At 37.9% G+C, this 26763-nt stretch overlaps 1 protein-coding gene across 1 annotated transcript in view; it reads right to left on the minus strand.

Moving 5' to 3' along the window:
- Positions 1-1687: 1687 nt before the first annotated feature.
- Positions 1688-26763, minus strand: part of GPR63 (G protein-coupled receptor 63) — a 50298-nt gene continuing 25222 nt past the window's right edge. Inside the window, exon 2 of the mRNA XM_055330872.1 lies at positions 1688-7210. Coding sequence (XP_055186847.1) covers positions 5805-7064 — 1260 coding nt within the window. The 5' untranslated portion in view covers positions 7065-7210 and the 3' untranslated portion in view covers positions 1688-5804. The remainder of the gene's footprint in view (positions 7211-26763) is intronic.

Below are 26763 nucleotides of genomic sequence, written 5' to 3' on the forward strand. Positions count from 1 at the left end.
CACCTTTTGCCACAAGCTTATCTTGGTCATTTTAATAACGTCAACACAGGCTGAGTTTTTTGGACTAACAGTATAGCATCATAGGAAGATTTTATATTTTAAATTTGGATTTCACCATTGTAATGGTCTTTGGCTGTGTCAGTTTGGCTAGGCCAGTCTCCAGTTAATCCATCAAACTTTAATTTAAGTGTTGTTATGAAGGTATTTTGTAGATGTGACTGAAGTCCATGATCAATCCACATTAACTAAGAGAGAGTATCCTAGATAAACTGGGTGGGCCTAATTCAAGCAGTTGAAAGGCCTTCAAAGTAGAACTGGTTTCTCCCAGGAGGAAAAAATTCCACCTATGGGCAGCAGCTTCAGCTAAGTACCTGCCTGTGAATTCTAGCTTGCTCCACTTAACGGCCTGCCTTTTGGGATTTCTGATTTGTCTAGCCAGTCCCACAATCATGTAAGCCAATTCTTGCAATAAATCTCTTAAGAAATATCTTCTACCGGTTTTGTTTCTTTGGTTAAATGCTAATTGACATAGCCATAGAATCTTTCTTCTTTTTGTATTAAATTTAATTGACTGCATCTTGGTATCTCAATTGCTCCTAAAGTTTCTCTTTATTATGTATGTGTTGAGTAGCATTCATGGTAGATGTGAAATGGTTTTTTTTTTCTGTTTTCAGGGTATATATGAAAATGTTTTTAATTCAACATGTTCCTCAATTTCGGTATATCTTTCTTCCCATTTCAGAAAAAACTATCAAATGTAGATTCAATGACAATCTTCTTTTGTAATTTAAAAAAAAAAGTTATTTAACTATTGCATAGGAGAAAAAAAGAAAATAAAACCCTCATATCTAATTGGCAAAAAGTTGAAACTCATATACAAATAACTGATATTTCGTATCAGTTTTCTTTTTTTTTTTTAAGATTTTATTTATTTATTCATGAGAGACACAGAGAGAGGCAGAGACATAGGCAGAGGGAGAAGCAGACTCCATGCAGGGAGCCCAACATGGGACTCGATCCCAAGACTCCAGGATCATACCCTGACCTGAAGGCAGGTGCTTTAACTGCTGAGCTACGCAGGCATCCCATTTCCTATCAGTTTAAAAGTGGATTTTAAAAGGCCTTAGCGGGATCCCTGGGTGGCGCAGCGGTTTAGCGCCTGCCTTTGGCCCAGGGCGCAATCCTGGAGACCCGGGATCGAATCCCACGTCGGGCTCCCGGTGCATGGAGCCTGTTTCTCCCTCTGCCTGTGTCTCTGCCTCTTTCTCTCTCTCTGTGACTATCATAAATAAATAAAAATTAAAAAAAAAAGAATCAGCTTTATAAAAAAAAAATAAAAAAAAATAAAAAATAAAAGGCCTTAGCTTTTAGAAATGGAAGTGCGATCTGAAATCATTTTGTCAAAATAGGAGCAGACACTGTCATTGCTTTGCCAAGTGACAATCCAATTTTAAATAATTCGGCAGTAAAATTTCCGTAATTCTCCTAGAGAGAATTCCTTAAAACTGTTTCTTAATACTAGTGGTCTTTTGCCAAGTTTCATTTCATCTTTAACTTCTCTTAGAACTTCTAAAGCTAGAATATAATTATATACACACAGGCTTTGAGAACTAATTTGAAAATAAAAACCCAAAGGAAGCAGGATTTGAAACTCAACTCAGATTTTAATTTAACAGAAAGTATTACTCATGACAAATCTAAGATGAAGTAGTCCTTAAAAAAAAAAAAAACTCCACTTTTAGAAATGTTAAATGTTTATTCATTTTCTCACTGGAAGCTCTTCTCCTGGTTGTAATAACAATATGCACACATATCCAGTTTTTTTTTTTCTTGAATTACAACCCAAAATTCAAAGTGGTTTCTTTTTTTAATATATAGGGCAGGTACTATTGTAAAATAAATTAATTTTAATTACAAAGGACTAGTACCAATATATAGCTAAGAAATGTATTACCATTTACCTGTCTTAACAAACATGTGCTTTGATATTTTTATTATTTAAAAACTGAGTCTTCAATGAAGGCATTTTAGCAGGACTATGGTTGTGAAAATAAATTTGAATTAAGCAGTTCTTTAAACTTAGAAATCATAGTAGAATAAAATGTCAAGCAAGTAGAAATTTTTCTGTGATATATACATAAATATTTTCATGTAAACAAAAGCAAAGATTAAGAACAAATTAAATATCTTTGTCAGCAACTGAAATTATACATTGAGTAAAAAGATTATTTTTATTTTCTTCATGCTTCCATTGAACACGACTGGCATAAGCAGAGCAATGGGAAATTAGATGAATTTTACATTCCCCTCATACTCTTCTGGAGATTATATACAACAAAGACATCTCTCTAGAAGAAAAGAAAATATTAGAGGAACTAGATTCTTGAAAGTCATGACTTTCAAATACTAAATCACTCCTTTTGCTCTACCATGAAACAACATGGTCTATCAGAACTTTGCCAGCTGAAAGAAGGTACAGCTGACACTGGCAAGATCCAGTACTAACACACGTGGCAGCAAATAAGGTACAACAATGTGTAGATTTTCCTCTATATATGGATTACCCATGCACTAAGAGATAATGGCTTCCAACACAAGCATTTATGTGTAAAACAGACAATATTAAAATGGGTGTATTTTCAACCAGAGTGCTTCTTGAAGCACCAGCTTCAGGATCAGGGACCCAGGGCCCTGCCTTGGAATCAGAGTGCTCAAGGAACTAAAGTGTGCATTCCCGGGCCCAAACCCAGCCCCTTTGGGGAACCCCAGCTTCTGTATTGCTAACAAGCTCCCCTGGGAATACAGAGACACAAATTCCTATTAAAGTTTGAATAGCACTACTCCAGACTATTGGGGATTTCTTCCAGACTCTTTCTCCTGATCACAAATATTTCACAATCTTTCTCATGCCTCTTACTTATTAGCCAGATGGAAAAGGAAAACTAAGACATCTCTTGTGTCTGCCTGCGGTGATAATTAGTAGTGGTATTTTCTTTCTCCCTCAAGAAAATACAGGGGAATAGGCAAAATATGATTCCGCACCTAAATTTTTCAAAGGTCCAACAGAGTACATTTTTTTTAAAGCTTTTAAAATGTGTACATGATAAAAAACATTCAAAATGATTTGTAAACTGTCCCCTATCAAGAGTCTCCAGTGTAAAGAGAACCGCTGTTGGCTGTTGGGTGGTGTTGCTGAGTTCCTAAGGCCCCACGTGGTCTTCTCTCACAAACACTGAGCATCTCAGCAGGCACTCTTGAGCTCTGCAGAACAATGCACTGCCTACCAGGCAGCACAAAAGTACCGAAGGACAGCTCATAAGGAAGGACAAAGAAAACAAAGCTCAGTTTCAACTTCTATCACAATGGGAGTCTCAAGACCTACTGCCAATATGGAAGATGAATACAGAATCACGATGACTTTCCTCAGAGAAAGTCTAATTTCAAATATCCTTATTAATATCCACTTGAAAACCAGTTTATATTGAAAATGGAAAAGCATGATACAGTTCCATGTGCTCCTACGTATCTACTACAGTGTTTACGTTCTCTAAGCTCCCAAATGGACTAAAACAATTTTAACCTGTGAATAATATAAATTAGAAACCAAAGAGGTAGGTGACTATCAGCAAAAGCTGATCCCGAAACAACATGCTGAATAAGTGCTCTGAGTCCCAAAAGAGTTCTTCATCTGGAAAATGAGTTCTAATACCATTACAATTGCCTTAAGAGCAGGGTTCCCCAGGTCCTTCATGGTGTCATCAACCTTCCAAAGTCCTAGTTCCTGATACTGTGCTAGGGGCTTTTCAGACATTCAGTAGACATTCCATTTTAAGAAACAGCTAGTAAGTAAACTGTAAAGAAGTAATACTGGAGACCAAAGATTGATGCTGACGTCAGCCGAGCTCTTCATATATCTCTACTCCCACATGGAGGAAAGCACAGTAGAGTTGGGCCAATTCATCTAATCCAACTGTGTGGTTGTAAAACTGAAGAAACAGAGGCTCATTTTTCCCACTGGCTCACAAAGTACTAAAATTCTGAAAAGAAGCTATAAAAATCCAAAAAGTATTCATGTTAACCTAGCTATTTATAAAGTCAAGAGGTGTGTGGCCAAGAGGCTACATTTTCAACCCTTATAGCCTTGGTCTGCAGCCCCAAACCCATTGGCTGCTTTATAAAGTGTGTCAGTGGCCACAGAGCAAGGGGACCAAAGGCTCTGATGTACCTAGGGGGGCAGGTCGTCAGCAAGAGGAAAAAAATGTGAAACCCTGGACCTGCCCTGTTAAAACTTGCTCTATGCTCGTACCAGGACTTATCGTTGCTTCTCTGAGCACATTTACAAACTTCGGCTCAGCCATGGGCAAGCCCTCAGGCAACCGTGCTACTTGGCCGAGAACATTTAGAACCAGTTGGACAACAGAAAATCTCTGAACCAGCAAGGCCAGGACCTGCATACAGCTGTAATTAACTTCTCCGTAGTCAGTCACTTGTTTTGAAAAAAAAAAAAAAAAAAAAAAAAAATCACCTAATTTCCTCATAGCCTTATCTGTCTAAGATATTTAAGATCCACTGTAAAAGGGTAGGTGTGAATGATTTTTTTTCTATTTTCCATACTTTCTGTAATGTTTTCACATTTCTTTTGGTTACAAAAAAAGTGAAGCTATTTTTAAAAGGTGCTAGTCTAAAAAAAATTAAAGGATACACAGAGTTCCTTCCTAACTATGAAATACTTAAACCTGAATGATATGTCTACGTGGCACAGAAGAACAGCAGTCACAGGATTCTGACAGATTCTTTTGGATTCCAGCTCTACCATTAACCTTGGGCAAGATTTTCGTCTCTCTAAGACTTACTTTCTGCATAAAAAAGAAAGAAAGAATACCTACCTCACAGGACGCTGTGAGGATAAAGATGCACAGTGCCTGGAAGATGGTAGGTGCCCAGTAAAACGATAGATCCTTCTGCTTGGTGAACTCAGAATCCTTGAGTCAGAGGAAATACCACAGCCCACACCAGCTACCCCTCAATGCATCCCATTTAAATATGCAGGGATGCTCTGTCTCCTGGATTTTGCCCTATTTGCTCTGAAGAATCACTATTGTGCTTAGAAAAATGTCTACATTTTTTATGTTCTTTAAAACTGGACATGCAGATAAAACATTTTTTAAAAACTATCTTCCTAGAAATGATAATGCAATGTTCCCTAAAGCACATCAGGTCATGTATTAAAAAAACAATTCTGAAAAACATGACTGAATTAGTTTGTACATTATTTCTTAAAGTGCACCAAAGTAAATATTAACGACCTTTAAAATGTCACTAACCCCCTTGGGTTATTCTTTTTAATAAAAGTAAATATTTATCTACTGAGATATATGTGGTTTTGGCTCCAAAGTGATGGCAAAAAGCAGCAACGTCTTCCAGAAAAAAAATGATAAACTCAATTAAGCATACCTTAGCAGCATACAAAACACCTACAATTCAATGTAACTGCAGGCTCATTAAAGCACAATCCTGATTCCTGCTTCAAAAACAAAATCAATCAAAGAAACAAAATACCATCTCCCCATCTTAAATCAAGGATTTCTCTTGAACCCTGGAGGTAACATTTGTGATTATTTCCCTATTACATATCCTCAGTAACAGAAATCTAACTAATCACCATTCTTTCTTTACACTGCACACACACACATACACACAAACCCTATAAAAAACAATAAAGTATACTTGGAGAACTCATGTGAAAGAAAACTCAAAGTCCGATAAAGAGCAACCATCACCCAAAATGTCAGGCAGTACCATATTCACACCACTGTCCGGTGTTCCCCACACACATAGACAGCACTGGGACGTATCCGCCGCTTTGTGTGACCAGGAAGACGTGGCAAAAACTTGAACGACTTGGGCATCATGTCCAGGCAGGCATCATGGAATTTTTTAATCCTCCAGTAGTAAATCAGTGGGTTCAACGCAGACTTGAGGTAGCAGAGCCAGAGTAGCCAGGTGCTAATCTCAAAAAAGTTGTGCTTATAGTAAAAGTGCTTACTGAACGTTGCCACAAGGCTGTAAGTGGTGAATGGGGCCCAGCAGACGATGAAGACAGCAAAGAGAATCAAAATGGTGGTGAAGGCACGTGTTTTAAAGCCCATATCAATGCTCATCTGGAAGGGTCTCTGTAGACTCATGAGACCCAGTTTGCTGGCCTGGCTGAGGCATATACCCTCCGGGTAGCTGTGAATTCTCAAGGCATTGTGCCGAAGGGTGTTGAGTATGCCCATGAATGAATACAGTATCACCAGGAAGGGTATGAAGAAAGAAACTAGAGAAATCAAAATCACATAAGCTTGGTAACCTGGGTTGGTTGTATACCCAAACACACACTGGGGGGCTCGGGAAGGTATCTGCAGGTCAGGGTTTCCTACAGCCAAAGGAAAGGCTATACAGAAGGAAGCCACCCAAGAAACTGCAATTAGAATCTTAGCCCTATATGGATTTAGCTTATCCTGCCTCTGGACTATAATAAGGAACCTATCGATGCTAATGATGAGCAGGATGGCTACTCCCTCTATCACAAACAACCAGAAAAACATAGCAGATATCCTACAGAAGAACGTCCCAAAAATCCATCTTGTAGTAAGAATAGTTACCAAGGCGAAGGGCATGTTCAGCACTGCAAGCAACATGTCTGCAAATGCCAGGCTGGCAAGGAGGATGTTAATTGCAGAGCGCATGGCAGCTTTTTGGTAAACCATCAGGCAAACAACCAAGTTCCCAAGAAAAGACACAAACAGAATAAATATCATTAGAGCAGAAAGGATGATCTGCAGAGGCAAGTTTAGGCTCTTAAAAACTGCTGGTGTTGGGGGTACAGCTGTGCTATTCACTGTCAAGGAACTCATTGGAGTGGAAGCCATGGTTTCCATACTGTATCTAAGCAGCGGGCCAATGCCGGGATGCTGGAATGGTGGAGGGACAGTAATGTTCACATAAGTGTTTTCATAGACGACAAATGTTGTGTTGGTTGCCCCAGTATGGGACGCAGTCAACACTGCAGAGAAGACCATGGTTTCAGCAGAATGGCAGGCGCTGACAAAGATGTGGGTGTTCTTCAAGCATTTCAACACAGAGCAGCAGTATCATGTTTCATGGATGGGTTTGGAAACACATTCTGGAAAACAAAGAGTTCCACCTTCCATAGGAGTCCTTTTGCCTGAAAACAAGCCCAAAACAAAAAGTCAATGAGAAATGGGCTTTGTAAATAACACTTGACTTACCTTTCATCATGAAAGATCAGTTCTTTAAATCTTGAAAAATATTTAAGTCTCTAGCTTAGTCAACACTAAAATATTGTTGTTCTGTTTTATATTTGTTAAAATGATGGAATTTTCATGGCATTTATATATAAAGTGAAAATGAAGAGAATCAAAATGTATTACTGCCTCAAAGGCAAAAGTTATAACTTTCCTGTTAATTTTTCTTTTAAATGTCCAATAGCAACATGGCCTTTCCACAGTCACTATTAATACCGATTCTAATATCTGTTTTTCCTGAAAGTACTAATACTTTTCTTAATAACTTTGGTACAAGTTCATATTCCATTTTTATATTAACACAAAACTGTCTGGCAAACCCTGAACTCAGTTTTCTATGGAATGCATTATAATCACACACTTTTGACCTAACACCCTAACCTAGTCAGTACTAGGTTATTTTCTATGAAAGTCTGAAACAAGCTGCTGGCTTTCTTTTTTGTGTGTTTCTTCTCAGAAATCTCAACATCAACCACTCTGGAGAAGTTAGTCAAGATGAGAAAAAATATATATGTAAAAAGTCTTGGTAATATTTTCAAGAGTTTTCTTTTTCTAAAGCTCTCTTTGCTTCTCGTATTGTCTTCTTTCCCAGGCCTACCCATTTCCAGCCTTTAATTTCTGATTTATTTATATTATCTTCTCAGTTTCTTCTCCCTAAAGTCGACCTGAATGTGTGCTTGCAACCTGATAAAAGATGTCAAACAAACAATAAAGATGGGGATTCTAAAGATGATCAGAAAAACATTCAGGTGTGGAGAATATATTATAGAAAGCATTCCAAAATATTTGGTTATCTTTCTTTTTAGGACTTTATTCTTAAGTAATTTCTATGCCCAACATGGGGCTCAAACTCACAACTTTGAGATCATACATGCTCTACCAACTGGAGCCAGCCAGGTACCTCAAAGATATTTGGTTATCTTGCTCCAGAAGTTTCTTACCACCTTTCTCTAATCCTTACCCTTAACTTCATATTAATTTCCACAAGCCTAGAGTTTTCCATAAGGGACTTTTAAAATCTATTATCTTATTAAACTACTTTCATGGTGTGGGCTCTTCCTGCTTTACTAGGGATGTAACCTCTTTAATTAGAAAGACCTCTCTTTGGCGTTTTGAGTAGATTGCTTTAATAAATACTAAATGCATAGAAGTTTAAAACAACACTGAAATGTGCTCATTATTTGGATTTAGAATTAAGTCATCAATTTTAGGGGAAAATGCAGAAAGTTCGCTTATTCATTTCTTGGGGTATGAAGGGAGGCATTCCATATGCAAGACCCTTCAAGATCCAGCACTATAGTCAAATCACAGGCTCTCTACCATACTTGTGTCTCTCCACAACCCCCTCTTCATTGTCCAGGGCTGCCTTTATGAACAAGGAGAATACTAATGTTTGTTCAAAATATTAATTTTACTATTTATTCTCATTTTTATAGCTTAAGTTCTCTGTCCCTATTAGATTTTATCCATCTTCACATATTCACTTTGAAATGCAAAATATACTTGAACAAGAAGCCACACTAATCCAGCAATTCTCAAACTTTATTAACCACAATGGTCCAATGGGTAGGAAGCAGTGGTAGCTGGAAAGGTTTACAACATAATCACCATAGGTCTCTTTAACGGTACCTAAATATAAGAAATATAAATACATATATAAAATTATTTAAGCATACATACAATTAGGAATAAAGACCATGCTTACTACATAAATCAGTTTCAATACAAGTCTACCTCTAAAGAAAAATTATAAATAGGCAATGTGTATCTTAAGCCTAATGCAATAGCTATAATTGTGCCTGAACAACTAAAACAAACACATCTTCATTCCAAAGTAATGAAGAAACAGCTTTATATTTATTTCTTTCTCACTAAAGTATAATTGACAGGTAACTTTAGTTTAGTTTCATTTGTACAACATATTTGATATTTGGATATATTGAGAAAACGATCCCCACAATAAGCCTAGTTAACATCTATCACATCTATCACCACAATTAAAAAAATCTTTTTTCTTGTGATGAGAATTTTTAAGATCTACTCTCTTAGCAACTTTTATATATGCAATTCAGTATTACTAACTATAGTCCCCATACTATACATTATATCCCCATGGCTTCTGGAAGTTTGTACCTTTGGACACGCTTCACTAATTTCACCCCCTTCCACCCCCGCTGCCTCTGGCAACCGCCAATCTCTTATTCTCTTTTATCTGTGAGTTGGGGTTTTTCTTGGTTTTTGTTTGTTTATTCTAGATTCCACATATAAGATCATACAGTACTTGTCTTTGTCTTACTTGTTTCACTTAGCTTGATGCCCTCAAGGTCCGTCCATGTTGTTGTAAATGACAAGACTGCATTCTTTTTATGAATATTCCATTATGTATACATACCACAATTTCTTTATCCATTCATGCATCCATTCATTTATCGATTCATGCATTAAACATTTAAGTTGTTTCCATACCTTAGCTATTATAAACAATGCTGCAATGAACATGGAGGTGCTTCAATCTTTCTGAATTAATGTTTTTGTTTTCTTCAGATAAATACCCAAGAGTGGAACTGCTAAATATATGGCAGTTCTATTTTTAATTTTTTGAGGAATTTCCACACTGTTTCTATAGTGGCTGCACCAATTTAGATTTCCACCAACAGTACATGACGGTTTCTTTTTCTCCACATCCTCACCAATACTTATTTTTTGCCTTTTTTATAATAGCCATTCTAATAGGTATGAGGTAATATCTCACCGGTTTTGATTTGCATCTCCCTGATAGGTGATGTTGAGCATATTTTCATTTACCTGTTGGCCATCTTATGTCTTTTTTGGGAAAATGTCTATTCAGATCTTCTGCCCACTTTTTATTAGGATTGTTTGGTTTTCTGCTGTTGAATTGTATGGGTTCTTTATAAATTTTGGATATTAACTCCTTATCAGATACATGATTTGTAAATATCTTCTCCCATCCAGCAGGCTTTTTGTTTTGTTAATGGCCACACTTTGAGACACTTGATTTCCTCACCCATGTTGAGGAAAAAAAACAAAAACCACAATTTAAAAGATGCTTTTTAGATTGCTATATAAACATATAGTCATATTTTTCTGTCATCAAAGCCCCCCCCCCCCGCCATTACTATAAAAACATCTACCTTAATTCATTCTGTTATTCATTCACCAAATGTTTAAGTACCTAGTATGTGCCAGGCACTAGAGAGACAGCAATGAACAAATGGTTTAGATCTCTGGTTAAAGGACAGACTGACCATAGATCCTGCATCTCAAAATCACACTGAAATGAAAGAAAGGGATTTTTTAAACAAAATCTACAACCCCAAAGGACAAAAGGTATGAATGAAAAATGCATCAACAGATAAGGATTTTTTTAAAGTGTCATAAGACAAAAAGCAGATGGCAATGCAGTAGCTGACTGAACAGAACCGAAGAGAACAGAGAACTGTATCCTCAATATTCCCAGGGAAATATGCTTAGAAGAAGCTGACACACCTTGTGGAGCAGCTCTGCATTGGAAAGTACCCGTTACCACAGAAAGTGGTGTAGGTGGCACAAAAAACTGTTAAACTGCCTGAAAATCTATCTCCAGAGCCCCTAGAACCCCACTCCACACCCCAGTCTCCCCTCTTCTGTGCAACCACATGAAAGCACACACTCCCATTCCTTGGGCTATTATCCCACAGCCCAAGTCTGTGGCACAACTGAATCTGAGAAGCATCAAAACTTGAGACTATGAGTGCAAAGCTGAAAACAGGGAGAGTGACTGAATGTCTGCACATTCCACATGAGAATCTAGCCTTCTCTACCCTGCTTCCAAGGTGCCAGCAGCCTGGCATATGCTACTCAGGCAGGACTAAAATGTTCATATGCTCCAGTAACTAAAAAGCCCTAGAGGAAAAGTTTCTAGATTCAACATTTGATGGTACCCCAAGAAAAATGCTAGCTTGGTGCCCAATCATCTTGTTTACTAAAGCCCACCCACTATCAAGCCCAATCCAAGCACACAGAGCTTCTAATTAGCTTCTCGGTGCCTATTAAATATAAGTAGTCAATTTCCCTGATAAAGTTCTTCAAAGGAATTAAAGCAAAGGCAATTTTGTAATTAAACATTAAGGAAAAGAATCAGAATTTATAACATCAAGGAACATCGCATGCATGGACTTAATAACACCTTTTTCCTTGTATCTATATAGTATTCTTCATTCACTGTACTCCAGGCTCACCATAACATAAACATAAATGCTCTCTGGCCTTCTTCCTTTTTTTTTTTTAATTTTTATTTATTTTATGATAGTCACAGAGAGAGAGAGAGAGAGAGAGAGAGAAAGAGGCAGAGACATAGGCAGAGGGAGAAGCAGGCTCCATGCACCGGGAGCCCGACGTGGGATTCGATCCGGGGTCTCCAGAATCGCGCCCTGGGCCAAAGGCAGGCGCCAAACCGTTGCGCCACCCAGGGATCCCCTTTCTTCCTTTTCTTACTGAAAAGCATAATAACCAAAGCAGTGCTTTGAATGCTCAATAATAACTATGTTAAAAGATTCTTTCCTCCCAGGACTTTTCATCAAATACTATTGTTACCTGAAGTTTCATTTGAATTTTATAGAAGACTGAATAAAAGTTTTATAGCCAAAATTTACATTTCCAAAAAACAAAATAAAATTTGCACTTCCAAAGGAAATGGGACAGTAGAAACCTCAGTACTAGAAAATCAGCTTAGTTTGATAATATCTGCATAACAGTCCTAATGTTAAATCTAATCTAGACTCATCTTTATTGGTCATTTGCTGGAAACTCTTACTACATTTTCCAAATAAGAAAAACTTAAAATTCTGTGTGAATGTGTGCATATATGTATATAAACACACTCCACAGGTATGCACACATGTAAAACTCACATATGGCAGAAGTAACTGATTTATGATTATTTCCCTCTTCTTGAGGCACCTATAGGAACAAATACAGAAACTGGGGTAACTAGGTTAATAATATGCATAACGTGTTTTATGTTTGGACTGTGCCAGAATGTCACAACTACTAGGGTGTCAGTGGCTAGAATGGGCAGTGGAAGTTCTAGTATTCTCTAGGCTTACCTGCTACTGCAGTGCTTTAGATGCTTGTTTTATTCTCTGAAAAGATTATATTCTCCTAGGAGAATCTCATAGTTTCCTGACTACTATGCTTTCCACAAAGCCCAATACACATTTGGAAAATTAAATTCATTTACACTATGTTTTGTGACATCAGGGAATTTCTTCTTTACTCATTTTAATATTTATTTGTATGATATATCTGCATAACTTTTTAAATAATCAAATGATTTTTTAAAGATTTTTTTTTATTTATTTAGGAAAAACAACAGCATGTGCACACAAGTGGGGGAAAGGGCAAATGGAGAGGGAGAGAGAGAATCTCCACCAGACTCCCTCATGGGCACGGAGCCCAAATCAGGGCTCAATCTCACAATCCTGAGATCATGAGCTGAACCAAAACCAAGAGTTGGACACTTAACCAACCAGATGCCCTTAAAATAATCAAATGCTTTTTTAAATGACAGTCGAACCTTGTACCACCCTTCACTAATCCATTACCATTTTCAGAGGTAGCCATTTTTAATTATTTTAAAGTTTTGTCAAGTACTTATTCTTTATATATCTAAATAATTTGAGGAAGTTGCTACTTTTGATTACCAATATTATACATTAAATCTTGATTGACTTCCTTTTAGGATAGATGGGAGTTTAGCTGTCATAGCACCTCCAACTTATTTCTCTTCCCTTCATACTATCAAAATCTTATTTGAAAATTTGAGTTACAATAGACATTAACATTTGCTGATATGCAAACAGAATATTTTCCTTTCATGTATAAATTTTGGATTTCCTAGAATTAATAATTTACTTATTTTCAATTTTTAAAAATAACCATCAATGATTTTTTTTTTTACCAGCTCCACGAGATAGATCTTATATTTACAGGTATTTTATTTTGGAAGGTCAAATTTATCAACTACATTTTTATCTTAGAGTCATAGCTTTTGTTCTTCTAGCCCTCCCTGGAACAGTTACTTCATGGGTCTGCTACATGAAGCCAGCCTGAGACACCCCTTTATGACACCCATTCTGGAAATCCTCCTTTCTGCATTTCCTAAACCCTTTGTTTTCCATTTCACTGCTTCCTTTGTTTACTTCCTACTTTCCCAAGAACTGTTTGTCCAATTGCTTTTAAAGGAAGAATATATTTTAAAAAAATAAATAAAAATAAAGGAAGAATATAAGGGAAGTAAATTTTGAGTCCCTGTATGTTGGAATAAGTCATTATTCTGTCCTTTAATTGTCTTAGTTAAGAATTATCCATTGAAAATAACTTTCTGGATCCCTGGGTGGCGCAGCGGTTTAGCGCCTGCCTTTGGCCCAGGGCGCGATCTTGGAGACCCAGGATTGAATCCCACGTCGGGCTCCCTGCATGGAGCCTGCTTCTCCCTCTGCCTGTGTCTCTGCCTCTCTCTCTCTCTCTCTCTCTCTCTCTGACTATCATAAATAAATAAAATCTTTAAAAAAATGAAAATAACTTTCTCTGAGAAGATGCTCTAAACCAGTGGTTCTCCAAGGTGAGGGATCATAAGGATCACCTGGAGTATCCGTTAAGCTACAGACTGCTGAATCCCAACTCCTGAGTCACCAATTCTGTAACCTGAGGTAGGTCCCAGAATTTGCATTTCTGGAGGAAGGAAAAAAGTAAAAGTAAATTGAGAACTTTAATTTCCAGACTCAAGGATTAGTGAAAAACCAAAAAGCTTCATTAACCACTGTGAAATAAACTCTATCTGCTACAGCCCCAGAGATGAGGTTTCTGAAAACTAAATCAAAGCCCAATCTTGTGGGTGTCTGATCATGGTGACCGTAGGAGAGAGAGAATTAGAAGCTTATCAAGTCCTACTTGATATTTATAAACATCAAGCCTATAAAATAGAAAGTAGCAGCCCCTCAATCAATTCCCAGACTTGTGCCAGTACACAGACCTAGAGTCCCTTGAGTAAAAGGAAGTCAGGTCCCATGAAAGGACCTTGCTACACAACCAAAAAGCTATTCTATAAACCTTCCTCCTAGTCTTCCTCAAAAAACTGCAGCCAATTACCAGAGTGACTACACACTGGGGAAATGGAAATAATCAGAATTTTGAAAAAAAAAAAAAAAAGAATTTTGTGGGATTGCTGAATATGGCTCTGACTGGCACTCATTCCTGGAGACCCAAAAGGGTACCATGTTGCACCATTCAGAGTAGAGGCTTGTGGAAATCATGTGATTGATGGAGTTTGGGCTCAGTTCCAACTCCCACTGATCCCAGAACTCATGCCATCATTATCTTCTGAAATGTGGAGTTGCAAGAGACATACTCAGCAACAGGAAGATTCCCTCACTGGTTCCTTGATGTGTTTGGTCTATGGCGGTTCTTTAAAAAAAAAAAAAAAAAAAAAAAAAGGTCAAGCACAAACTCCTAGTGCTATCTCTACCTATGAAAACAGTCAAACAAAAACAACACTTCATTTGTGCAGACATTGAGACATTGCAGAAATTAGGATCACCACCAAGGACTTGAAGGATGAAGGTCATCATAGCTAGCACATCCACATTCAACTTGCCTATCTGACTTTATAGAAAACAGATGAATTTTGTAGAGAGCAGATGCTGTACCAGATGTGACTTCATTGCTGGAGTAAATCAACACATTCCTTGGCATCTGGCACACAGCTATGGATCTGGCAAATTGTTATTTTTTCCCTCTATATGTGTTAGCAAAGAACACCTGAGCAGTTTGCCTCCAGCTGGCACCCTACTGTCCTATCCCAGGGCAATCAACTCTCCATCACACTGTCATAATCTAGTCCACAGGGACCTCAACTGCCTCTCCACTCCACAGAATGCTATGCTTTCCATTACATGATGAATGAACAATAAACAGTACCTACTCTACTAACCTTGGTAAGATATATATATGTGCTAGAGGGTGGGGAAAGATTCCCACAAAACTTCAAAGGCCTGCCATCTTTGTACATGTTCTAGGAGTCTTACGAGATGTCAAAATTGCTCTTCCAAGGTAATAGCTGGCTTTCCCTATCATTAAAAAATAAGCCCACCTGTTAGTAGGGCTTTTCAAATTTTGAAGGCATCATGTACCTTATATGGCATGTTATTCTAACCCATTCATCAAGTAGCTTGAAAATCTGCCAGATTTGAATGGGACATTCAAGTACAGGCTGCCATGGCAGCTGCTCTGCCACTTGGGCTGTAAGACCCAGATCCACTGATGTTTTAGGTCTCTGTGACAGACAGGAATTCTGTACAGCATCTGACAGGGCTGCGAAAAGTGCATCACAGCATAGACCTTTAGAATTTAAGAACAAAGCTATGCAACAAGAGTATTCCACATGAATTTGTTGTGGACTTACCTTCTGAAGCCACAAAGTTGGGTATGTACAGAGCACTTCAACCTTAAGCAGAAGTAGTATATATGAAATCAGGCCTGGCAAGTCCCAAGGGCACAGCTGGGTAACATGAGCAAGTGGCTCAGATTCCCAAAGCTCCTATTCTTGCTACAGTGATCCTCTCAAACTTCATCTTTGGTATTCTTTTTTTTTTTTTTTAAAGACTTTATTTATTTATTCATGAGAAACACAGAGAGAGAGAGAGGCAGAGACATAGACAGAGGGACCTTGCTACACAACCAAGAGGGAGAAGCAGGCTTCTGGTGGGGAATCCGATGTGGGACTCGATCCCAGGATCCTGGGATCAGGACCTGAGCCAAAGGCAGAACTCAGCCACTGAGCCACCCAGGCACCTCATCTGTGATATTCTTAAAGAGAACAAAGTCTCCTGAGTTTTGTTAGGAAGTATAATGTCAAAGACTATCTTAAGCTTTTTGAATATACATTAGCTTTCTAGAACTTCACAGTGATTCTAGGAGATTATTAAGATTCCCATTTTAAGGATGAGGAAGCAACAATTACATGTCAACAAATTAGATAACTTAGAAGAAAAGGATAAATTCCTTAGAAACATATAACTTACCATGACTGAATCATATAGTAACAGAAAACCTGAACAGACCAATAATGAACATGGAGATTGAATCAGTCATCAAAAATCTCCCAGCAAATAAAAGTGCAGGCTTTTTTTGCCCCAGGAATGTGACTTCACTGGTAAATTCTATCAGACATTTAAAGAATTAACACCAACCCTTCCCAAACTCTGCCCCGAAACCAAAGAGAAAGGAACACTTCCAAACTCATTTAGGAGGCTAACATTAACCCTGATACCAAAGCCAGGCAAGGAACCAAAGAGAAAGGAACACTTCCTAAACTCATTTAGGAGGCTAACATTAACCCTGATACCAAAGCCATAAATGTCTTTTCTTATAGTGTCTGCCCTATAGAGTGGCTCTGAGAATTAAATAACTCAAAGTAGATTATAAAATAATAATCACAAACATTAAGTTAATCTATCATAGTGATACCAGAGATTATTCATCATACAGAGCGAAAAAAGTCAACCTGCAGAATGACATACATAGCCCCACTATTACAGATGTATACAGATGTGTGTATATGTACTTGTGTATACACACATATAGACACATAAACAAACAGAAGAAAATACACCAAAATGACAAAAAAGGATTTCCTCACAGGTGTTAAAATAAGAGTCCAAAATATATTTTCCTCATTTACTTCTGATTTTTGTAGAGGTTTTTTTTCACAGTAAATCAATACTGATCTTTATTAGTGTGTCACCTGCTTCCTGGGTAAAAGTCCTTGAGGATGCAGGTTATAGCCTATCTTCTTTATAACCTACAAGGCCCAACACAAAACGGTGCACTCTAGCGATGCTTAAAATGCAATAACCATTTATAGCACACTTCACCCATGGAGAGGAAGGGGAGCAACACACCATTCAGACCGTGGGCCATATCAACAGATAAGACTAGCCAGGACCTGGCTCAAGCTTCTCATGGCTCCCATCAGAGACCTCTGACCACTCCAGGTCCCAGCTCACTGTATTACTCACTCTAAAGGTTGGCCCGGAGTCCACTGAGCCCAGGCTATTGAGAAGAGTTGAAGAGCTCCAGTTTGAACCAACTACTGCTCTAGAACTCTTCTGTTCCTTAATAAGTGAAGTAAACAGGTAAATAGCGACTGAGAAAGACTAGGAAAGGACTATTAGAATAGTTCTAGGAACTTCATAAATGACAGAGCTGAATAAAAACAGGGGAGAATATGAAATATTGGCCTTACTCAGACTGTCTGCTTCTGTCTTGAAGAAAGCATAAATCTAAAAGAAAGGGGGAAAAACTAAGAGAAAGGAGAGCTCTAGTCTTATTGCACAACTCTTTCCCATCCTGGACCAGAGGCTATGCTAGAGAAAAGGTCTCACACCATGTACTTCTCTGATACTTGCCATACTCAGCCAAAAAGAGAATTTTACTTGGCCCCAAAACCTTCTGCTCTTCACCCCTACCTTTCCTCTAATTCAGGAAAATAATTAAATGGAAAACAATGAGAGGAAAGGAATGGTATGTCATACATAAATCCATATTCTTTGCCTTTTTTAGACTCTGACTACACATTTGGAGATTCCCATTAGAAAATAACAGCGGTAAGCAAGGAACACACCAGGATGGAAACAAATAATTCTGAGTATACTCGTGATTTCAGCTATGAAGTAGGTGGAACCAAAAATTAAAAACCAGGCAGTTGACCTCAGAGGTAATCCAAATTTCACCTTTATTTCATTGAAAATAAAAAGAGCAGTCATTTTCATTGGGCAACCTGCTTTACAACTAAAAAGAATAGTCCAGAGATAAATGTATGCCACTATATACCACTATAAAATGCCTACTTTTTTTTTATTGCTGAATTGTTATTTTTTGGTTTATCTGTAGGTAGAGTAAAAGGAAGCTTTGAACAAACTAACCAAAAGAAAATATGCAAAACTCAAGTGGAGTGGATGGAGTATGGATGGGCTTATTTACTGTTATTTTTATAAAGAAAAAAATCATTACTGAATCAAAATTTCACGTATTTTCAAGGTGTATCTAACTTAAAACCTATATGCAATAAAGAGAAAGGGAAAAAATGCTGTGTGCACATTTTAAATATGAACTATAAGCAGTGTTCTATTTATAATACTGTTCCATTCCCAATATATTTCTAATTCCAACCAGAATATTCACTACAAAAAAGGATTTTTTTCTCACTAATGTTCAAAGGAACATTTAGTTCTTCCATGGACATTTAAAAAATGAGATTAGTAAGCATGAGGATTTATTTGCATTCATGCTACTTCTCCCCACAAATACAGAGAAATTAAATGTCAGCAAGGGTCTGTTTCAGAGGAGAATATTTTAAATGACTTCTGATGACAATTAAAACTGATATTTAAGCAGCAAAAAAGGTCAGAATTTAATATAAAAGTAAATTAATTATAATTACAAACTAGGAAAATATATTTTTTAAGTGGTTAATAGAAGATTAACCTTCTGGAACCTTTCTAGAAATACAAGAAGGAAAAAAAAACGATGAGCCCCATAGGTGACAGGTTTTATTCATATTCCTTTTGTCTCTTATTTCTAATTCTTATTCCTTGGCTCACATTCATTAGGTCATTGTTCTACTTAGAATCTTTACCTGCCTTGAACCTATTATTGGGGAAAATGCAGGCCAATTTAATTTCATCAGCATTTTTCAACAGTTCATAGATATGGTATTTACTACCACTGATATTTCTCACAATGGTGGTTTGACTGTAAATTCAACATTTGGAAGGAAATACCAAGGCTTATTAAACAGTGAACCTAGACTCTTATTTAAATCATACTGCCTGGATCTATAGCTGCTTAGTTAAAGCTTGGAAATTCCATAAAAGCAGAGATGTGACATTTCTTGGTGAGCACTGAATCCTTAAACTCAGTTAAGAGCCTCTCATATAATATACATTCAATAAAACGCTACTGAGTCATTAACTTAAAAAATTCTGACATCATATTCATAAAGCAATGTCTCCTTTTATGCCCCGTTTATGCCATCCTTTAAAAAAGAGTCTATTCTAAAGCATTGCCTTTAGAGTTCTTTACTGAAAGATTTGGTGTATCTTGTCTATTCTGGAAGCTAGCTACAGAGATTAGCATAGGAATACAAGGGAAGAGACAAAATCATGTACCTACTGGAATCTGATCCTTAAGGAAGTCTTTCTGTCCTCTAGCTAATGAGCCAGAGGGTTGCTATAGTCTGAATGTTTGTGTCCCCTCCAAAAATTCAAATGTTGAAAACCTAATGGTCCAATGTGATAATATTAGTAGGTGGGGTCTTTGGGAAATGATTGGGTCATGATGGTGGAGCCCTCATGAATGGGATTCATACCCTTTAAAAGAGGCCAATGAAGTTCTTTTACCATGAGAGTATACAGTGAGAAATCAGCAATCTGCAATCTGGAAAAGGCCCCCCAACTCAACCATGCTGGCACCCTAATCTTGGACTTCCAGCCTCTAGAACTGAGAAAGGCACCCCCCGCCTTAAGTGGTATTTTGTTATAGTAGCCCAAACAGACTAAGACAAGAAAAAATAGAAGAACACAATTATATTAAACTGATAGTCTAGAAATTATGTGAATGGGGGTATTAGGTCCATAAACTAGAAGAATATGAATCTAAGATTAAAACCCGAGGAGTACTAAAAATAAAATAGTAAAACTCAGAGCATCATAAAACTCTCAGACTTTAAACAGGAAGCTAGGGAAAAAGAATAGGGTTGAGGGTAGTTGGGAAAGTGCTTCGGCCTCCGTTTGCATGCTTCTCTATCTTCATTCCCGCCCCTGCCACCTATACCTCCATAAATCTCTTGGACCTCAGCTGTTTGCCCAAATCTGACCCTAAAGAAATCAGAGACACCAGCTCCTCCAACCACTCTTTGACTCATATTACTTACCACCTTGTAGGGCATGGGATCTGCTTCCTACCGGCTTCCCAGAGTAACCCCTTAACCCCAATCTAAGGGTGAAGTAAAACAATACCTCCATGGGGTAAACTTCAGCCTGGGAGACATACAAAATATGTATGCTCTGCCCCTGAATGACCACCAGGCCCAGGGAGAGTTCTTTAAAGTCTAGAAGACTCACTTGATGAAGTTGTAGCCAGATCAGTAACACACCATTTGCTTTTCTTTCTTATCTGTCTCACCTTCCTATCCCCTCACTCTCACCACCCTGGGATTGCACTTGCCCATATAGCCTTCTATTATGTTAGCTTTGCCTCAGGCTATGATGTCTAGGACATCCCAGCTAAAAAACACAAAAGCCCTGAAAAAGAGAAACTAACCTAAAATGATACTATTGCCACTACTTTTCTTCCTAATTGTAGTTAATGACCTCATCATCCTTTTACTTCAACTCAAAACCTGGGAGTCAAATACCATTTCTTCTCATCCTTCTACCAGCACACCAAATCAGTCTACCTGCCAATTCCACCCCCCTCCCAAGTAGTTCTTTAACTGTTTTCTCCCCTCTTTACCCCCCATGCCATGTCTTCAGTCCAGGTAGGAGCAGACTAAATGGTCTCTCTGCCTCTGGCTTGTTCTCCCTTTAGATTTTAATTTCAGCGTAGTTAGCATACAGTGTTATATTAATTTCAGTTCTATAACACAGTGATTCAACAATTTTACATATTACTCAGTGCTCATCAAGAGAAGTATATTCTTAATCCTCTTCACCTATCTCACCTACCCCTGTACCCACCTCCCCTCTGGTAACCATCAGTTTGTTCTTTATAGTTAAGAATCTGTTTTTTGCTTTGTTTCTTTTTTTTCCCTTTGCTCATTTGTTTCTTAAATCCCATTATAAATGAAATCATATAGTATTTGTCTTTCTCTGACTGGCTTATTTCACTTAGCATTATACTTTCTAGATCCATTCAGGATCTAGATCCATCCAAGCTTGCAAATGGCAAGCTTTCATTTTTTTTATGGCTGAATAATACTCTAATATATATATTATACACACATCTTCTTTATCCATTCATCTATTGATGGACACTTTGGCTGCTTCTATAATTTGGCTCTTATAAACAGTGCTGCAATACATACAGGGGTGCATAAATCCTTTCAAATTAGTGTTTTCACATTCTTTGGGTAAATACCCAGTAGTGCGATTGCTGGATCATAAAGTAGTTCTATTTTTAATTTTTTGAGGAACCTCCATATTGTTTTCCGGAACAGCTGCACAGTTTGTATTCCCACCAACAATATAAGAGGGTTTCTTTTTCTCTGCATCCTCACCAACAACAACACCTGTTGTTTCTTGTGCTTTTTATTTTAGCCATTCTGACAGGTGTGAGTTGACATCTCATAGTGGTTTTGATTTGCATTTCTCCGATGATGAGCAATGTTGAGCATCTTTTCATGTGCCTGTTGGCCATCTGTATGTCTTCTTTGGAGAAATGTACATTCATGTCTTCTGCCCATTTTTAACTGGATAATTTGTGGGGGGGTTTGTGTTGATTTATCTAAGTTCTTTATATATTTTGGGTACTAACCCCTCGTTGGCTATATCATTTGCAAATATCTTCTCCCATTCTGTAGGTTGCCATTTAGTTTTGTTGATTGTTTCCTTTGCTGTGCAGCTTTTTATGTGGATGTTGTCCTCCCCTTTTAAATTCATGACCAACTGTGGCCAGATGAATAATATTTTTAAAAAATCACAATACTGGGGATCCCTGGGTGGCGCAGCAGTTTGGCGCCACCCAGGGCGCAATCCTGGAGACCCGGGATTGAATCCCACGTCGGGCTCCCGGTGCATGGAGCCTGCTTCTCCCTCTGCCTGTGTCTCTGCCTCTCTCTCTCTCTCTCTCTCTCTCATAAATAAATAAACATTTAAAAAAATAAAAAAATAAAATAAAATAAAAATCACAATACTAATCATTTAAATACTTGATGGGCTCAACTACAGCAATGGTGGTCAACCTTTTTTTTCCCCCCTCTTTTCAAAAAACCTGAGGGATCCAATATATTCATAAGAGTTCAGAGGACAAGGGAATATGTTAGGATGGTCACTCAAAAAATTGTATCAGAATTTCTGAAGGATGTGTGAGTAGTTAGGAAAAGCGTCCTCCCTCTGCTCTCCCAGATTATAATATGCCCACTTGTTTTTCTTTTTTGCTGTTGTTATTGTTGTTTCTGACTAGTGCCTCTTTGTCCATCATCTGATAAAGACAGGGTTTCTGGGCCATGGAGGCAGTCATGTGACTACCAAGCACTCCATCTTCATGCAGTGACTATTCTGGGAATGGGCCCATGATGCCTGCTAGTCCCTCAACCTAGAGGGCCTTTCACATTTCAGTTAGGTCATTCATATACACTCTTACACATCCTTTAAGAAATCATTCTCTCCAGAAATCCTTCTCAAGGCTGCAAGTTGGACTAAGTACTTTCTCTCTCTGCACTCCAGCTGTACTCTATGCACACCTTTAATGTGTTACAGTGACAGTATCTCCCCAAAAGCAAGTCATTTGTTAGGACTTGTTAGGAAGTTTTGTCAAGCTTTTAACTAAGGCCAGGTGGTGAGAGCAAACTGATTTTAAAAAGTAATTTGGGATTCTTTTGGGTTAAATACACTGTGTTACATACAACTACCCACCAAGTAAAATAACCATTTCTATGAATCCCTCTAATAAAGTAATAAAACTATCTCACATTTTTCAAGATTTAGAGATAATTTTACACTTAGAGAAAAGAAGGTACCAAAAAAGACAAAAAAGAAAAGAACATTTCCTTTTCTTAATCATCTACTTTTACATCCCATTTCCATATATTTCAAATGCTGACAACTCTTTAAGGATCTTTTAATATAAATGATGAATATTTAGAGACCTAGTTAACTTAATAAAACATGATTCAGTCACTTTAAGTGTTATTTATGAAGACTTTAAAAACATGGAGAATTGCTTATAATGTAAAATCATAAAAGCGGGATGTAATACTGCTTCTATAGTATAATTATAACTGTCTCTCTCTCTCTCTCTCTCTCTCTTTCTCTCTCTCAAGGGAAATAATCACCCAAATGCTGTATAATATGTAAATTGTGGTAGGAATGTGGACTTTTCCTTTTCTTCCTGAATGTTTAATCTGTTTTTATTATTTCTATGAGAGAGTAAAAATAATCAAATTGAGCCCCATGGAATAATTTCAATGCAGCTGAAAGAGAACACAAAGCCATGCCTCAATGAAATTCTAATATAGTAAAACCTCAGCCTATAAGAATTATTCATTGGAGCTTTGTAACCCAGCTAAACTGAGGTTAGCGAATGAATTTCACCATCTTTTCGACCTATTTTGACAAGTTCTATTCACTTTCCTAGCTTCTTTAGTCATGCTTCCACGTTGTTCAAGATGCAGATCAGATGTGTAGGACATGGGGCTGAAGGACCCAGCTTCATGGTTTGCTCTGCTACTGTACATCTGGAGAGCTCCCAAAAGACTGCAGAAAGACAGGTTTGGAATGGTTTGCTTTCCTTAGTTGGGCAGACGGTTGTCCCCAGGAGTTAGTGAACTGTATTTCGTGAAGCCCACACCAGGGGATACATTTCAAGGAGGTTCTCACTGTGGCCTTTCATAGGCTAAAGCAGTGAAGAGAAGGTAGCTGGCTATTCAGCTCCAGCCTCCACCGCCCCAGCACTGCTTTTGATTGCTCCTCTTGCTCAAAGTATCTTCAGCCTCCACCCTCACCACCGCTGCTATTTCTTCTACTACAAGCTGCTGATGCTCTGGGAAGGTCTTCTCCATAACACTGGCTCTCTGCTCCTCTTTCCTCCCTCTTTTCCTGTGTCTTCTTCTACCTCCATCATTTCACTCATACTCTTTGATGTGATTCAAAGACTTCTTAGTATGAAGTCATTTGCTATCCTGTGCCTTGTACATGAAATACCAAATGAAAAATAGGCAAATCTGTAATATTACATAGGAACTTGCTACTCAAAGGGCAGTCTGTGGACCAGCAGCATCTGCATCACCAGCTGGCTTATTAGAAATGCAGAACATCAGGCCCCAGATCTACTGAGAACCTGCATTTTAACAAGATCCTGAGATGGAAAAATAGAGATGTTAGTAAAGCCTCTGTGAACATATTTTTATACAGTTTTGACTTTTGAACCATTTAAGCATTTTATATATTCAAAAAACATTAAATTAAAGGGGTAAATATGTAAAGTCTCAAAATTTAATACACAAAAAAATAAATGAACCTGAAATCTATATGCCAAATTGATAATCACACTGAAGAAAGAATTTATCTTTTGAACATAGCACCCTATTGTATGCCCTTAAAGCACCCAATATTCAAGGGTGTCTCAGTGGCTCAGATGGTTAAGTGTCTGCCTTCAGCTCAGGTCATGATTTCCAGATCCTGGGATCCAGCCCCTGTTTTGGACTCCCTGATGAGCAGGGAGTCTGCTTCTCCCTCTCCCTCTGCCCCTCCCCCTGGCTTGTGCTCACTCTTTCTCTCTAACGAATAAATAAAATCTTAAAAAAAAAAAAAAAGAACATCCTATATTCTAAGGACAAAAAAAAAATCTGCAAAGAAACTCTGGACTTTTAATTAGCATAATTGTTATTAGTAGTAATACTGCTATTTGATAAAATTATTTTGTGTATGTAACATAGGATAAAGCATTTATATATTTATATCCCCTTCCCACCTAGCTCTAGCCACTGAAATGTCTAGAAGCCACCATACTCTAGACACAGAGCATATTCAAGTCTTGGTTTCCAAACACCACTGACCATCAAAAGAAACCAAGGCTCCTTAGATGGGTGGCTGACCCCAGGTCTGGGATAGGAAAAGTATGAGATGGGGCTAAAGTGTCTCAGAGAAGTAAGTGCTCAAGACTAATGAGGATTTGACAACCTCACTTCCCACTCTAGAAGCTTTGAGGATCTTTTCTTTACACTTAGCGGTCTTCAATTTCATAAAAATTTGTCTACACTTGAAGTTGTCTTCATCCACTTTGCTGAGCCCTCTGAATCTGAAGATTCAGATTGTGTCTCAGAGCACAAAAGAAGTTCCTATTATTAATTTGATCTTTTCAACTCTTCATTGACTCTGTCATATCTTTTGGAATCCTAAGTATGTAGATGCTGGACCAACTGGACTGAGCCTATCTCTTTGCCCTACTTGCAAGTTTGCAGCCTCGCTTTTTGCACTGTATGCTAGGAGATTCCCTTACAGTCATCTTTCAAATTGTCCATAGCACTATTTTAATTTCAGCAAAAAAATATCTGATTTTCAAAAGTTCACCCTTATTCTTTAACTGTTCCCATTTTCCTGCATCCTGTTACTTTTCAGAGGTCATCTTAAAACATACTTCAAGTTTTCTCTTATGTACTCTCCTCAATTCCTTAATTCAGCTCTGCTTCTCCTAGGAACATCTGCTCTGTTTATGCTATCGCTGCTGTTTCTTTTCCTACATTTAATGCATATTTCTGAGTAAAGGGCATGGTGACTTTTTCCTCTATGACTGATGTGGGTTCCCTCTGCTTTTCTGCTGGCCTCTCCTATACTAAGGCAGGTGGCAGACAGTCCTGTGTGTGGAAATCCTGAATTTGTCAAAAGACTGACTTCATTTTAAGGTAAACAGGGGATGGGCCTTCAAATACCAAGAAGACAAGGGCTTTGTTTGGGGTATATGCACTGCCCTTATCAGCGCCGAATCTCCACCAGGCAGCAGTTCCCTCGACTTCTTGAGAAAAAAAGAATCTGGTTTTCGGGGCACCTGGGTGGCTCAGGGATTAAGCGTCTGCCTTCATCTCAGGTCATGATCCTAAGATCCTGGGATAGAGTCCTGCATCAGGCTCCCTGCAGGAGCCTCTGCCTCTCTCGTGAATAAATAAAATCTTAAAGAAAGAATCTAATTTTCAATTCAGGGGTAAAATGACAGGCTGCTGTATTCCACACAGTAGGGTTGCAGGTAGAGGAAAACCAATGCAAGTGTGGGCACAACCTAACTATTCATTTTACTTACTCCATTCATTGCACTTAGCACCATGATTCTTTCTCTTAAAAAACCTATTATGGCCAATGGAAGCTTGCAGAAAACAAAAAGTGATGAACTTTCCAAAAATCCTCAGGGGTAAAAGTATTCTCAATACTCATGCTTAAGAAATTACTGAACCCATCTGTGTTTATTCTTTCTCTTTTTAAAAATTTCTGTAAAATTTGAGATAGAAAAATCACTCTGCCATAAAAAATGTTTCCTTTCTCATTTTATAGACATGTACATTCTTGAGTTTCCCCTACAAGTTTGTTTTACCTTTAAGATATCTTCTGTTGGGGTACACCTGGGTGGCTCAGTCAGTTAAGTGTCTGCCACTGGCTCAGGTCATGATCCCGGGGTCCTGGGATGG

The sequence above is a fragment of the Nyctereutes procyonoides genome, unplaced genomic scaffold (assembly GCF_905146905.1).
Source record: "Nyctereutes procyonoides isolate TBG_1078 unplaced genomic scaffold, NYPRO_anot_genome, whole genome shotgun sequence".
NCBI classification, from domain to species: Eukaryota; Metazoa; Chordata; class Mammalia; order Carnivora; family Canidae; genus Nyctereutes; species Nyctereutes procyonoides.